Source organism: Cyprinus carpio, chromosome B2, assembly GCF_018340385.1.
Source record: "Cyprinus carpio isolate SPL01 chromosome B2, ASM1834038v1, whole genome shotgun sequence".
Taxonomy (NCBI): Eukaryota; Metazoa; Chordata; class Actinopteri; order Cypriniformes; family Cyprinidae; genus Cyprinus; species Cyprinus carpio.
The window spans coordinates 21,576,775-21,591,693 of record NC_056598.1 but is presented as its reverse complement, the minus strand read 5'-3'; the positions used below and the strand labels follow the sequence as shown (position 1 = coordinate 21,591,693).

The 14,919-nt window shown below is 39.8% G+C and overlaps 1 protein-coding gene across 2 annotated transcripts in view; it reads left to right on the top strand.

Moving 5' to 3' along the window:
- The window catches only part of LOC109069563 (ski-like protein), a 31,359-nt gene that overhangs the window by 7,709 nt on the left and 8,731 nt on the right, over positions 1–14,919 (top strand). The window contains exons 3-4 of one of the 2 annotated variants that reach the window (XM_019086198.2): positions 12,849–12,941; positions 14,732–14,817. In XM_019086198.2, coding sequence (XP_018941743.1) covers positions 12,849–12,941; positions 14,732–14,817 — 179 coding nt within the window. Of the gene's footprint in view, positions 1–12,848; positions 12,954–14,731; positions 14,818–14,919 lie in introns of both variants that reach the window. The other variant, XM_019086197.2, reaches the window with a different exon arrangement.

Sequence of the window (14,919 nt, the reverse complement as noted above, 5' to 3'; positions counted from 1 at the left end):
TACCTTTTCAGACTTTTCTCTCCCTCTCTCTCTCTCTCTCTCTCTCTCTCTTTCCTTTGGTTTTGCTTCCTCTTTCAAGCCACGGTCCTTTTTTTTGATTGCTGTTTCCATTTAGTCACGTGTCTATCATTTATCATACTACAGTTAGTTCCGGTCTTCTAATTTGATTGGATATGTGGTGTTTTCAGGAAAGCCCTTTATTTTTTGTGTGGGTGGGCTCTCTCTGGAAGGGCACTGCACTCAAGTCGCAATGCAGTGGATAAGTTCATGATATAATTCATAAATATTAAACCTTTTTAACATTATTAAGTGACTGATACCATCTTTATGGACATCTTTATTAACTTCACAGTTTTAACATATATCTTTGTTTCAATTTATATTCAAGATCTAAGGTAAACTATCTATTATTGCTTTCAGTATGACTAGAAGGTCATATAAAAATGATATTTAAACTCATTAAACACATTTAACTTTGAATAAAGCACATAATCACCTGAGTTTATCTACTGTCATATAGTTTGTATGTTGTTGTTCCAGTCGTGACGTCGCAGAAATAGAAACCATTTCTAAAATAGAAATTTTGTGTGTCACAATGCCGTCGTGGCTAGTTAGGACAAAAATGCTGATTAACATGGAAAGATACATTTTATAGCATGTCACAGCATTTTGTGTAGGACACGGTGTTAGAATGCTTCACTTTGTGATTCACTCAAGCTGTAAGCTTGCATTGCTTGGTTACTTTTGGAGGAAACATTAACAAAATGGCTGTATTGTGTCTAAAATGTAAAGCACTCAACTTGTTTATGGGTTTACTCATGTTATTTCTTCACCATTTGCTGCTTATATATTCTCATTCTCTCCAGCTTAGTCTCTGTTCCGCAGCACTAAGGTGGGGTCACATTAGCAAAATTTTGCAGGCAAAAAAGGTCCTATCATCAATAGTGTAGCGATGCATTAAGCGCTGCTCACACAGAAGAGCTTTTAAACAATGCAGCTTTCTGTTCTGGTCAGTGTGGTGAATTTCTTTTGACCAACTTGAACACAAGTTAAATGGAAGTAGGAAACTTTTCCACCCACATGCGAAACTCCCGATTGCAGGGATTACTATTGAAATTTTACCTGGTAAATTTCAGTGGTAAATGTGACAGCACCTTTAGATCGATATTGCGAAGAGTTGTTCTGCTTTATATTTTCTGTCCGATCTCTCCAAACATGGCATTTTCAGCCTTCTGCAGAGCACGACATTGTATCTTGGGAACTTTATCTTCATGCCGCCTGTGTTTGGTGAGAGATAGAAGGGTACTGAAAGGTCAGAGGTGGTGGAGGCTCAGGGTTTTGTCTGTTTGATCGAGGGTGTTGAGCTCAGGGTTTGCTCCAGTGTAAATATCAGAGACTCCAGTGGATGCAACTCAGCAGCTCAAAATAAGCAACCGAATGACCTAATCAGTCTCTGTTTACGTAAAGGGAACGGAGGGCAGAGAGTGTGTGTTTATGGGGGAGAGAGAGCGAATGAGGAGAACTATTGATCTAGCTGGAGTGGATGAATTCAGTCAGACAGTAACTGTGTGTAGAAGAGAGAGAGACAGGCTGAAGAAGAGTGAGATTGATTTACACAATGTCCTAACCAGTGCTAGTTTTTTTTTGTCACCAATAAAAACGCTAAATGATAAAAATCACTGATAATCAGAACTTTTTTTTCAAAATGTCATTTTATTATGTCAAGTCTGGTCAGGATGCATTGTCAGGCTAGTAGTGTAAAAAAAAAAAGTAGTCTTCTGGCACACATGCAAACACAAATAAATGTAAAAAAAAAAATGCTAATGCATACAAATGTGTTCACTGATGAATATGAACAGAGTTGCTGACAAATGCACATTTACTTGAATGGATAAACAAAAAAATAGACAGGTCTGCACATCCATTGACCGTAGACATGATGAGAGATGGTTAGATAAAGGTACTAATAATAGTGTGATATATGAAAAAAAGAGGAGAAAGATATCAGGATGTATGGTTCAGCTCAGGACATGCTGGCGGTAGCCGGCTTCAGCAACTTTTGCTTTTTCCTTCTGCTCTATTCATGGTGAAGCATTCACTTTCATCGAGATTCGTGGCAGTCCATGTGCTCAGGCGGTCTCACACTCCAAGCTCCATTCACTTATTTCCAACTGTTTGTCCTCATGCACAAACAAATCACTAACTAACCCCAAAGCCCACCAAAAAAGCACACACTCTGTGATTTGGCAATCTGTCCTATTTATATAAAGCCCAGAGTTCCTGTTGGCCGTTAAGACAACATACTCCTCCCTGTTGGCTCAACATTCGGACGCTGTGGGCAGATTGGGGGCCCTGCTCTTTGTGCTCAAGCTGGGAATATTGTTGTACCGGTCTTTCGCCAAGTCCCTGGAGATGAGCCAGCAGCCAGAACAGCCCCAGCACGGCGCAGACTGCAGATAACCCAAATTCGTCAAGACATGCTCAACTATTCAACCAGGTGGTTCAACTGCCATGGAGAGCATTGGCGTCACTTTTTAGTTAAAGAAATCTCATGCGTTTAAAAGACAAGAGCATGCCTGCTGTTGATGTAATGGTATTTTTTGTCATATTAGCACTTTAAGCAGTTTTTTTATGGCTACAACATTGGTACAAGCTCAGAAAAATATGCAAGATACTAGATGAAGCAATAAAAATGTTGATTATACTTGCAATTCATTTCTTTGCACCATTAATATAATGCACCATTCCTCAGAGTCACCTTTATTGACCCCCGTTCACTTTGTGTGACAATCTGAGTGCTATTTATGTGGTGCATGGAGTTCCAGCTTATGTAGAGCTTTCCCTTTTATAATTTTTTTTAATATTGGTCCATAGTCTTGTAGTATACATAGGGCAGACTTTTAACATCTCTTGACATCTGCACAATCTTCAAAAAGACTATTGATTTAAATGATTTGTTCCATTTCATTCCGGCTGACCGCCAAAGACATATATAGATATAATGTGTAATCTAATATTTCCCCCCTCTCTTTTTCTGCTTCCTCACTGACTGCTATAGATCTACTATAACTTTATCTGGTGATATACTTCCCCCGCGCTTTGCAAAATCAGCAGTGTTCATCTTCCCCTAACGGGGACAAAGTAGGAGTTCGTTCTCATGTCCTAACAGGGACAAGAGCGGAGTCAGTGTCCCTCTGCTCCAGATAAGACTGTGCTGGCTAGTGATTCATCATAATGTCCCATTGCAAAACATTGAGAGTACTGCGATTATGTGCTCACACTGTGGTCGGACACCCTTTTGATCGGTTGTCTGGCTTCATCAAGGCCGTTGCCAAAAATGGGTCATGAAGATGCTTCCTGCAGTTACTCTCATTTGTGCTTGTGAGGCACTTTTTCATGTGATACTGCTGTTTTCGACCCCCAGTTCACCACAATCTCATTAGACTGCATATTTTCCTCCTATTACTGCAGTGCTGTTGTTTCCTAACGCCAAGCTCATCCCAAAGGAAGATGTGTCGTTGTGCAGACGGCGTCGAAGACGCGCGCACAATGCCACCGACTTGTGATTAATGCGTAACCTGTACGCTACATACGGCATGCATTACCTGTTCTGTAAATCTGTCATTCTTTCTCCTCCCACTTGAGCCTATATATCCCAAAGCATCAGAAAACGTGAGTGAGAGGCTGGCTGTTGTACATTCCCCTCCCCTCTCGTCTCTTCCCTTCTCTCCCTGTGGAGGCTCTAAACGTAGACTTGCTCTGCTCTCCTGGCTCTATGAGGACAGTCTGTTCCAAGGTTGCATCAAGCTGGGGGACTCCTCAACCTGAACAACAGCACCAGCCTGCACGTTCATGTCTCTCTAGAGAGCAGCACACATTAGAGTCTGAACACATTTAACTTTCTGGCCCAGGCAAAACAAAAGAAATGTGTATGACATGTCATTGATTTGAATGACTGTCCATCTGTCCAGTAATTATTGATCTCTAATGCAAGACATCCTCTCCATTGATCTATCCCAGAAAGAAGTCCCGCGTGTCTGACATACTGTACAGCAGTTCCTATTTATGTCTCGTCTCCGCACGTTTCGGCTCTTTAATGTGATGGCAGACTTGGGAATCTAATATTTTATTCAAAACAGTAATTGCTGCAAGTTTTCTATTACAGGCTGCTGTCATGAAGCATCAGTTTGAAGAAATTTTTCTGCAGGCACTTACAATGGAAATTAATTGGACCAGTGTTTTGAGTCTGTAAGAGAAGAAATATGAAGGTTATAATTAAAATATAGAAGTTTTAACAGAGCAATGAATGCAAATGCTCATAAAAAATTATATGAGCATTTGCATTCATTGCTGTTAAAACTTCTATATTATTTCAGCTGTAAAGGTGTTTAAATTATTTTACAGTTATTCTAGGGTTTTAGGTGTTGCATTATCATGGCTGTAAGCGATTTATCACACTAAAATCATGTTTGCGTGTATATTATTTACGTCTTGTGACTGTACTTAGTATTTTATAGTTTACAATTTTGTCCATCTGCTTTGACTCTAAGTGCCTCACTGTAAGCAAAGTCTTTGCAATTTTTTAAAGGAAAGGAGGGAAAAAATTGAAATAGTTTATTTGTGATGGTATCCATTTTGTGTCAAGTTCTATCAGCCGAACTTAAACTGAACCCGTATTGAACCCAGAATATTCCTTTAATGGCACAGACGTTTAAAGGCAACTCTATCATTCCCTTGAGTACTGAGGTTTGTAATGGAAGAACCCACATCAAGTTGTACATTAGAACCGCATGTTCGCAACGGTTTGGCTAAGCATTTGCATCAGTATTTGGCTGCTTGAATAGAAAGTATTATTACAACTTTAAAGTATGCATTACTGTTCAAAATAATAATAATAATAAAGAAATTAATGCTTTTATTCAGCAAGGATGCATTAAACTGACCAAAAGTGACCATTTTCTATTTTAAATAAATGCTCTTCTTTTAAATCCTGAAGAAAATTCAACTGTATGACTCTTTTCAACACTGATGATAATAAATTTACTTTTGTTAATTACTTTTTTGCTGTGTTTTTGATTTAAAAAGAGCCTTGTAGACCATGAAAGACAGGCTACAGTGTAGTTTTGTGGCTTTTAGTGCATGCATGTTAACCTTGAGGTTGATCTATAAGGTAGTGTATGATGGAAATATTTTGCATTGCAAAGAGTGTTTAGGGTTGTCAGATGCGCTATATTGTGTGCAAGGGCGTATGTTTGTTTATTTTGACTGAGATGTGCGCATGACACCCTGTGTGTGACGTTGTCCTGTTTTCCTGTCCTTTATCTTCTGCTGTATATGAGATTGACTGATTTAATGATTGATCGATTGATTGATTGATAGTATGTGAGCATTTATGCACGCTGGTAACGGGGTGGATGTGTGCTGAGCTTCCTTCCTTGTAGGGATGGGTAGGACACTGCGCTCTCTCTCTCTCTCTCTCTCTCTCTCTCTCTTCCAACTCCTTTTCTCTATGCAAAGCCAGTCACTGTGGCCCCTAACAGGCTCTGCCATGCAAAATGCATGAGCCGCTTGTGTAGAGTGTGTAGAGTGAAATTGTGTGTGTGTGTGTGTGGTGTCTGCAGCTCAAACTCGGTGTATGAGACTCAGCTCTATGTGGGTGGGCAGTTGCTCTCTCTCTCCCGGGCTCTGTCTCTGGTGTCTGTCTGTCTGTCTGTCTTTCTCTCTGGGGCTGCTGGAGATGGCAGAAGTGAAATGCACTGCCAGTTTTGTGTGTCAAACTGCCATGTTGTAGATTCTACTGTGCCATACACACAATTTAAAGACATGCACCTATACCGGCTCCTTCTCACACACCCAATGTAATGTTTGAGAGGACTGCATGCTTTGAATATCTATCAGATATCAGGAATGTATTAGATTTTTCCATAACCAGCTGGTTGACCAGTCTGTCCAACCAACAGATATCAAGTAATTTGGCTTACTTACTATAATTTGCCTTGATTAGTGCAGTAATCTGGCATGTGCTGACTATTGAAACATTTATTTTTTAAATAGCCAGTAAGCTGTATTTTTACCTTATAGCCAATAGTGAGAGGCAGGTAAAATTGGGGGATGGACTTTCTCATACTAGAGAGGATTTGAATGGACAAAAATCTATTTAGTGCAGGATGAGTCATTAATATATTTGTTTTTTCCCCAGAAGAGAAAGTATGCTTATAAGGATTTTTGTAGTGAATTTTATCAATGTTTAGGACTATACTTGTAGATTTACCTTAAGGCTAACATATGTGACTAAACTACCTTTTAAATGTTTGGGATCCATAAGAAGTCCCTTATGTGCACAAAGTTTGCATTTATTTGATCAAAACTACAGTAAAAACTGTAATTTATTTCTGGGATGGCAAGGCTGATATTTCAGTATCCATTACTCTACTGTCTTCAGTGTCACATGATCCTTCAGAAGTCATTCTAATATGCCGATTTAGTGCTTGGAAAAAGATTTAATTTCACATTCATTCATTATATTTTTCAGGATTCTTTGATGAAAGTCCAAAAGAACAGCATTTATTTGGATTGGAAATCTTTTGTTACCTTACAAATGTTTATAATGTTTTAATGCAAATTTTGATTGATTGAATGTGTCCTTGCTGAATAAAAGGGTTAATTTCTTACAAAATAAACAAAGAAATAAAACCATAATAGTGTATATTATAAATTCATGGGCTTCATTAGACCCAACAGTTTAGACACAGAACTTCTCTGAAAGGTTTTTAGCATGCTAGTGGTTCAACACTTTAAAGCAGTCTTCTAAAACCCTTTTGAGAAAGGTTTCTAAATTATTTTTCTTTAAAAAAAAATTATTGACTGACTATTCAACCATCTTCTTGACCCATCCCTAGTATCAGTCATGCACTCAAGTAGCTACATTTTTCACTGGTGTCAGTACTAAAACTGCAGATCAAGTCAAAAACTCCCTTAGCTAGTCAAAATGGAACCAAGGTTGGCCGTGACCCCCTTTGTAAAAGAGCACAGAGATTCACAGCTGCCACACAAAAAATCCAGATGTTTGTGTTTTGTCCTCTTGTGTTTTTGCCCCTTTGACCACAGCTGTGACCACAGACCACAGTGTCCTGCCGAGAGAGGAAGGTCACATTCTGCCCCCCACACGTTCTACTGAGAGCATCGTAGGGCGTTTCCAACGTCAGAGTCTGGTTGAGCCCTGACAGAAGCCTCTGAAATGAGCCGTAGGGTGCCACATCCCAGAGAACACACACCTCAGAGACTCATCTCCATCGAGACTGCGTATGCCAGTGTCTTTGAGCATGCGTGAGTACGTGTGTGTGTGTGTTAGACTCGCGCAGCCGCGCCATGGGAGGCTTATGCGGTTACTGCTTTTTACCGGCGCACACTTGAGAGTACTCAGTTCTAACATGCGTGCATACAGATCTCCCATTCATAGGCCTGTTTAAAGCTGGCCATGTGTAGGGAAGGGAACAGGCAGAGCTCTGTTCGACTGTGTGAAATCTGAGAGCAGGAGAGGGGTGAGACCATTCCTCTGTGTGTTTACGGCTCTGTCTTCCAAGCCAATCCATGATCACCAGCACAGTATGTTAGTTTAGTCTGCGCGAGTTTGCGAGCGGATAACTTGGCCGGTCTGTGTGTGTGTGTGTGTGTGTGTCGCTCTTATCAGGTCCTATGTTGTAGATTAATCTGTGGATGTGTGTAGACGGCTGTCGGGACAGACAGGCAGACTGTGCACTATTGATGACCGTGTCTAGACGGAATGTTTGTCTCCCTCCCTCTTCCCTTAAAAAATTTGCCCCAGGCTGCCAGCCAAATCCTCTCAGGAATGAGCATGTCTGAGCCTGTGTTTGATCCCTGTGCCTGTGTGCGTGTATTGATATTTAAAGGTGTGTTGTTTGCTCGGGTTATTTGTGCAAGTGTTTTAGTTTGATTATGAATGTTTGGGTTGTTTTAGTGTGTTTTTGTAGGACGTGGACTTTAGCACTCCAGTGTGTATATTGGCGTCAAAGGTAATGAGAGGAATGCATGTTTACTTATGTGTATGCAAAACCAGTCTGGCCATGAGCACTTCCAGGTCAGCTTTCACTACCGAATTCACTCCTGAATGATTTAGGTGAAAACTTGTTCACTGCTGAAAGAAGCCAAAATGTTGCTGGATTTATTCACAGGTTTGGGACCGGCTCTGTCTATTCTGTACACGCATGGGATCTTATTCAAGAAAACAAGTGGGAAAATAATTTGTGTAAATTGTATTCTTGCATTCTTGCATAAGTTATTACATTCATTTCACTAGGACAATTTACATATGAATTAATTTACATTTAAATTCGTTTTGTGTTTTATGAAAAATATCCATGGAATGATAATTTAGTGTAGTGTCCAACATACTCTAATATTCATGTGTTTTGTTGATGCTTGAATTTTAGTTTTATCACATCTATAGTGAAATCTTATTTCTGTACTACCATACCGTTGTTCAAAAGTTGAGTTGGTTCAATTTCTTTTTAAATGTTTTTAAAAGAGGTCACTTATGCTTACCAAGGCTGCATTTGTTTGAGCAAAAATACAGTAGAAATTTTAGTATTTTGAAACATTTTTACAGTTTAAAAGACTGTTGTTAACAGTTTTGTATTTGAATATATTTAAAAAAAGCTATTTATTTCTGTAATAAAAAGGTGAATTTTCAGCAGCCATTACTGCAGTCTTCAGTGTCACATGATACATCTAATATGTTGATTTTGCGTTAAAGAATTATTTCTTATTATTATTATTCCTATTAAAATAGCTGCTTAATATTTTTGTGGAAATCATGATACTTTTTAATGATTCTTTGAATAGAAAGTTTAAAAAAATGCTTAAAATAGAAATCTAATTGGATTGAATTCTTTCATAACATTTCAAATTACTTTACTGTCTATTTTGATCAGTTTAATGCACCCTTTTCGAATATATTCAATAATTTATTAGTATTATTATTTTTTTTAATTAAAAAACTTACTGACCCAAAAACATTTGAATTGTAGTGTGCATATTAAACATTAAATATGTTCTTACTGTGATTTTGTTGCATCGTTTTCAGTTTTTTTTTGTTTTTTTTCACTGAGGACCTACAAATAGCTTGATCCTAGCAAAGATAAAATGTAATGTTTTACATTCATTGGTAAAGAAAAACAGAAATTGTCACCATTTTAGATCTCTCTTTGGTTCCCTCTCTTCTTCTGTTTTATCTCCTTAGCCCGCATCAAGTTGGCCTACTTTTGTCCACAGTCCAGCCCACATGGAAAAGATGCCTCATCAGTATACCACAGAGCGCACTGAGCTGAGTCCCACAATGCAGTGCACAACACTTTTCTAATCTGATGAATGAAACGGAAGTAATAAGCTCAGTGATTTTTGTGACTCATTATTTGATGTGACATTATTACAAACACTTGAATTACAAATGCTAAACAAAAAGCTGACAGATGGATTAAAGGATCATGGATGAAAATTATTCCATTGTTTATTTACCTTCATGTTGTTCAAAACCTTTCTTCTCAGCAGAATTTTATTTTTTGGGTGATCTATCTCCCAAAAGTCTTGGGACAACAACATGGCATACTACTATTCAAAACCCTTATATAGTATGTAATAAACAACATGCTAGTCTATCATTTGTTTTCAGGTTTTAAATAATTTGCATACTTTTTCTAAATCACCCTACATTTTTCCGCCATATACCCGGCGTACACGTGTCCTCTTTCGTTTTTTTCCTGCAGTGCTAATGATGTGTGAATAGGAGACCTGTGTAGGGGGTACAGTGAGGGGCCCCAGCAGCCCTCTGTATGTTTGTGACTGAAAACTGCACGTTTGCACTGCATTTCGCTTTATATGTACCCTCTGCCAGACTTGCAACAGATGGACACACAATCACCCTCGTGTGCCGCCTTTCACACGAATTGTTCTAAACTGTGTGTGTGTGTGAGGTACTTACAATGAAAAATCTACTCACAAGTCCACACACACACAGTTTCACTAACGAAATGCTTTTATACACACATCAAAATAGACAGATAATGCGTTATAAATGGCATTCCTGCGGTACACACATGTGCTCTCTCAAAGGTCATTGCGTTGTATGACGGTGTGAGGCTGGCCTAGATAAGATTCATCATCAGCCCGTATGGCTCGTAATTCCCCACTAACGGCGTAACTCATAAAATGTGCTCGTGCGGGAACTGCAAAGATCTTGCGCGTGTTTACGACTCTTTCCTGTCAACCTCTGTGTGTACAGTTGTTCATTCGTAGCTGTTTTTGCCAGGGGATCTCCATAGTTAGTAATAGAGGGATGCGGTCAGGCGTGCACATGTTACAGCATTCATTGTCAGAGCCAAAGTGAAATTTGTGTTTGTGTGTCAGTGACCTCATTGTGCCTGTTTCGAGGGAGCGCACGTGAATTTGACGGGGGTTTAAAGCATTCTCGGTTCAATCTAGTATGTTGTTTTAGCGAGAAATCCAGGGCGAAGAGGGAACAGCATGGACTCTGGTGTTGAAGAGTGAGGGGTGTGTGTGTGTGTGTGCGAACATGCATACACTGATGAGTTCGGAGCAGTGGGGGAACGTTTCAAATGAGTGAGCTGCAGGAATGCTAACTCCCACCGTTACCGATGTGGGCCGCCTTCCTCTCTCAAACACACTTTCGCAGAGTTTTGAATGTCACATATGTTTGTGACAAACAGGCTTTGCGTCCTCTGGGTGTTTTGTGTTATTGTTCTGAACGCATGTCGTGTCGTGAGGGATTTGTGGTAGTTACATTTGTCAACCGTGCACAAGTACATAGTGTAACAGAGACGAATGTGTGTGTGGTGCTTTAACACACTAATTAAAAAGAGATTAGAGACGGCTGAGGTGTTGCGTCGCTGGAAGAGAGCACAGAGAGAAACTCATAACAACCTGATCCATAGGATTTGAGAAATAGCCATTCAAGAAAACTGTCGTTTATAAAGCGTGTAGTTTACAACGGCTTTCTCAGCAGGCACTTTCTTACCACTTTGTTTATATAGCACGTCACAGTTGCTTATATGGTAGATTTATATTGTGTATCTCGTGTTTGTGTGTTTGAGAGCGTGAGACACCTGTTCAAGTATAATTTACTCATGCCCTTGAGGAGAACAGTGCAATAATTCTCTCAGTAAACAGCGCCCACAGCTTTCGCACAACTATGACAATCACTACTCACACCATGTTCTGCAGGCCAGCTAGATAAATCCTCTTGTTTTTGTTTGTTTTGCTCTAAGGTCTTGCGTCAAGGCTGCACTGCTTCTACCGTGGTACAGTGGATTGGAAGCTCTAATATGAAACGGTGCATGTGGTGTCTGTTCAAAATAGCATACTACTTTTGCTGTTTCTGTAGGATAGAAAGTGTGTATATATGTGTATATACTCTGCATAATATGATAATTTTCAATATGAATAGCATCCCCACATGACCTTATGTGAAATGTGCTGTCTAACGGTATCCCACAATGCAATGCTCTTGATTTGACCTTCTATTTCTAGTATGATAAATGAATTAGAAGTATTATCTTAACATCTTTTGCATGACTCATTTGATTGGACTGCCAAGACATTTTTTGCACAATTTGCTTAATGGATTAGAAATGCAAAAATATCCATATTTGTTTCCTGAGATAAATATGGTTATGGACTCCAGTTGATGAATAAAACATGATTATTCCTCGTATCCTTGTGGCATGCGAATGTTTAAAAACGTATTGTGCATTCTATTTCATATACTGTATATAATTTCTGTTATGTTGCAATAATAAATTCACTCCAAAAAACGGTGTGTATACTTCTTTTATACAGTGTGTACTGCGCAGTGTGTTCCAAACATAGCATATTGAACCAGTTTTAAACATTAGAATTGCATACTTGGCTCTCGAGGGACAAGAACTCACGTCGCAGACTGTAAACATAAAGGAGATAGATTGGAGACTGTGTGATTGCATGTGTCACGGCTGAGGAGGGAGTGTTGGCTGGGCCGTGAAGTGTGGAAAGATGGGTCGACAGACATAGTGTGTGTGCTTGTCAAGGTTAGACAGGCTCACCACTGCAGTGTGCTCATTGTTCCTGCCCCTCTCGGCAGCCACCCACCCCTCCCTCGTGCTGCAGTCCTCCTCTTCCCTCAAGAAAAACAGCACTATCTCCTACACGCACATTTTCTTTCATTTAGCGCAAATGTGTGGGGTTGCCATGTCACCCCACCACCGTACAGCTGCTTTATGTTGTGCGACGACATTGCCATTCATCCTTAAGGCTACAGGAAACAGGAGATCCCGTAGTCTGTAGGAAGTTGTAATTTACTCCAGATAAAACATGTTTCTTCCTCCTCTGGCACTCACCCAGTCACTACTGTTAGTGTCTATGTGATGGAGGGACGAGGATGTGCGTCGCGCTTTTCTGGCCAAATAGAGGATGTTATGGATTGTAAACATTAGAAATGCACATGAATCACACACAGTCTTAAGAAGTTGACGGTTGTTATGTCGGATGAATGTAAGGTCTCTATCCTTCTGTGTCAGCTATATTAAGCTCTGTCTGAGTCTGATAACCATCAGCATGGAGCTTGCCCTGGATTCATGGTTTGTGACTCGCGCACACACATATGTGCAAGCCTTGCAGCGTGTTTGTTGAACACGTTGAGCAGAGGAGGTGATGGACAGATTGAATGTGGTGATGTGTGCACAAGCTCTGTGATATCAGATGCATTACATGTCTGAACGCTTGCAGCTAAGTGTTAACACTCTTGTGCTCATAAAGCATGTTTGTGTGTTTTCTCGCAGAAGGTGGTGGATGACGACAGTCACGGGAGGAAGTCCAGTCCTGCACCCTGCCCATCTAACAGCAAGCTGTCTGATAGCGTCCTGGAGAAAAAGGTACCATCAAAGGTACTGCATCATTTTACTACAAAGTCCATTTAATGCAAGTCAGGCTACTCAACGGGGATCTTGGCATTGCTCCCGGGCAGCTATTTTCTATCTAAGCAATAGACCTGCAAGTACATGATCATGTGTGCTTGAATGGGGACAGCCTAAAATCTCCAAAACTGCTTCGTGTGTAGTAACAGTTCAATCACTAATAAGAAATGTTATTTCTTAAATTAAGCTTCTTTAGCTGAAATTAGGCTAATAAGGCAGTGTACAGTGGGACTTCCTTTCCTACAGCTACCATTTTGAGCACTGCCATATCTCCAAATGAATTGCTCTTCAAGTGGCCCGTCTCCTGCATGTCTCTGTTTACACACAGGCACAGAACGGCCTCCCCGTTTATCCACACACACCCTCTTCCTCATAGAGTCAGAAGCAGGAAACCGCTTCTCTCTATCTTATTCACTCATACTCATAGCAGGCCTCAAACCCGACCTCACCCCTAGACAACTCCCACATTCACACCCCTTCCTCTCATTTTCTCTTTCAATCACTCATTCATTCAGAAATATCTAATTTCACACACACCAGAGCCCCATCAGCCATCTGGGTGTCACCCTGTGTCCTTCCTCTTTTCATTTCGGGTGGCGATTTTGGGTTAATCTAATCACAATTGGGCAGGGTCAGGTGAAACAGGGTCCAAACTGTTTCATGCAAACCACTTTCAGTGGAGGGCTTTGTTTATTATTTACACACTACAGTTCAAAAGTTTGAGTTCGGTAATTTAAGGTAAAGTTAGTATGAAAGAAGTCTCTTATGCTCACCAAGGCTACATTTATTTGATCAAATACAGTAAAAACAGTAGTATTGTGAAAATATTACAATTTTAAAATAACAATATATTTTAAAATGTGATTTATTTCTCTGATGGCAAAGCTTAATTTTCAGCATCCATTACCTCTCACATGATCCTTCAGAAATCATTCTAATATGCTGATTTGGTGCTCAAAAACATTTTTTTTCTTATTATCAATGTTGAAAACATTTATTCTGCTTAATATTTGTGTGGAAACTTTATAACTTTTTGTTATAACATTATAAAAAAAATTTTAATGACATTTTATTTTAATGATCATTTTGAAGGGTAGGGTATTTTTCAGGTGATTCGTTTGAAATGGAATGACGTTAAATGCAGGTGTATGTGAAGTCCAAATTATATGACTTTTGACTGGGTTGTGCTTGTAGTGTAAATATTAATTCACTAGTCACGCAATCAGAGGCTGTCCTCTCAAAATCCCTTCACATGAGACACATCTGAGACACATCTTTAAAACAGAGCCACACTCTTCCCCAGTATACCTCACCCAGCCTGCATATCAACAATCAAACAGCCAGAAACCCAGCCGGGCTGTTTCACTTAATGCTTCTCTCATCCTCTTCATTACTGCTCTACCTGTCAGCCTGTGCTCTGTGGCCACTGATGGATGAGTTCTTCTCATGCATACATGATATTACAGCAGGATGTTTGTACTGCTCTCTTTGTTTACTCTGCTTCAGGCATCCTCACTCCCCTCACCAAGTTTCCCTCTGTGTGTTTGTACATTTGTGTGTAATTATTGCGGTTCGACTGCTCCTGCACGAATGCGGTTGATAATCTGTGTAATGAGACCTTAAAGAACTTCTATATTATTCATGTACAAATATGTGTAGACATGTATTTTAATGCAGCTCAAACAGTCATATTCAAACGGTCCTAAAGTGCTTCATTAATATTGATACACACTTGTTTGTGTGTACAGGGCAACTTGCAGTCTTCACTGGTGTTCAGTCGACTGTTTCCTGACATCAAAGAGGAACCAGGACATGGGCCCATCATCCACCCAAGGTACGGCCCTTTTTTCCCATCATTTCTATGTTCCAGTCGACAAGATAAAAAGGGATCGAATTGCATCGCCACACTTCAACTAGACCCTGATTGTTTTTTTTA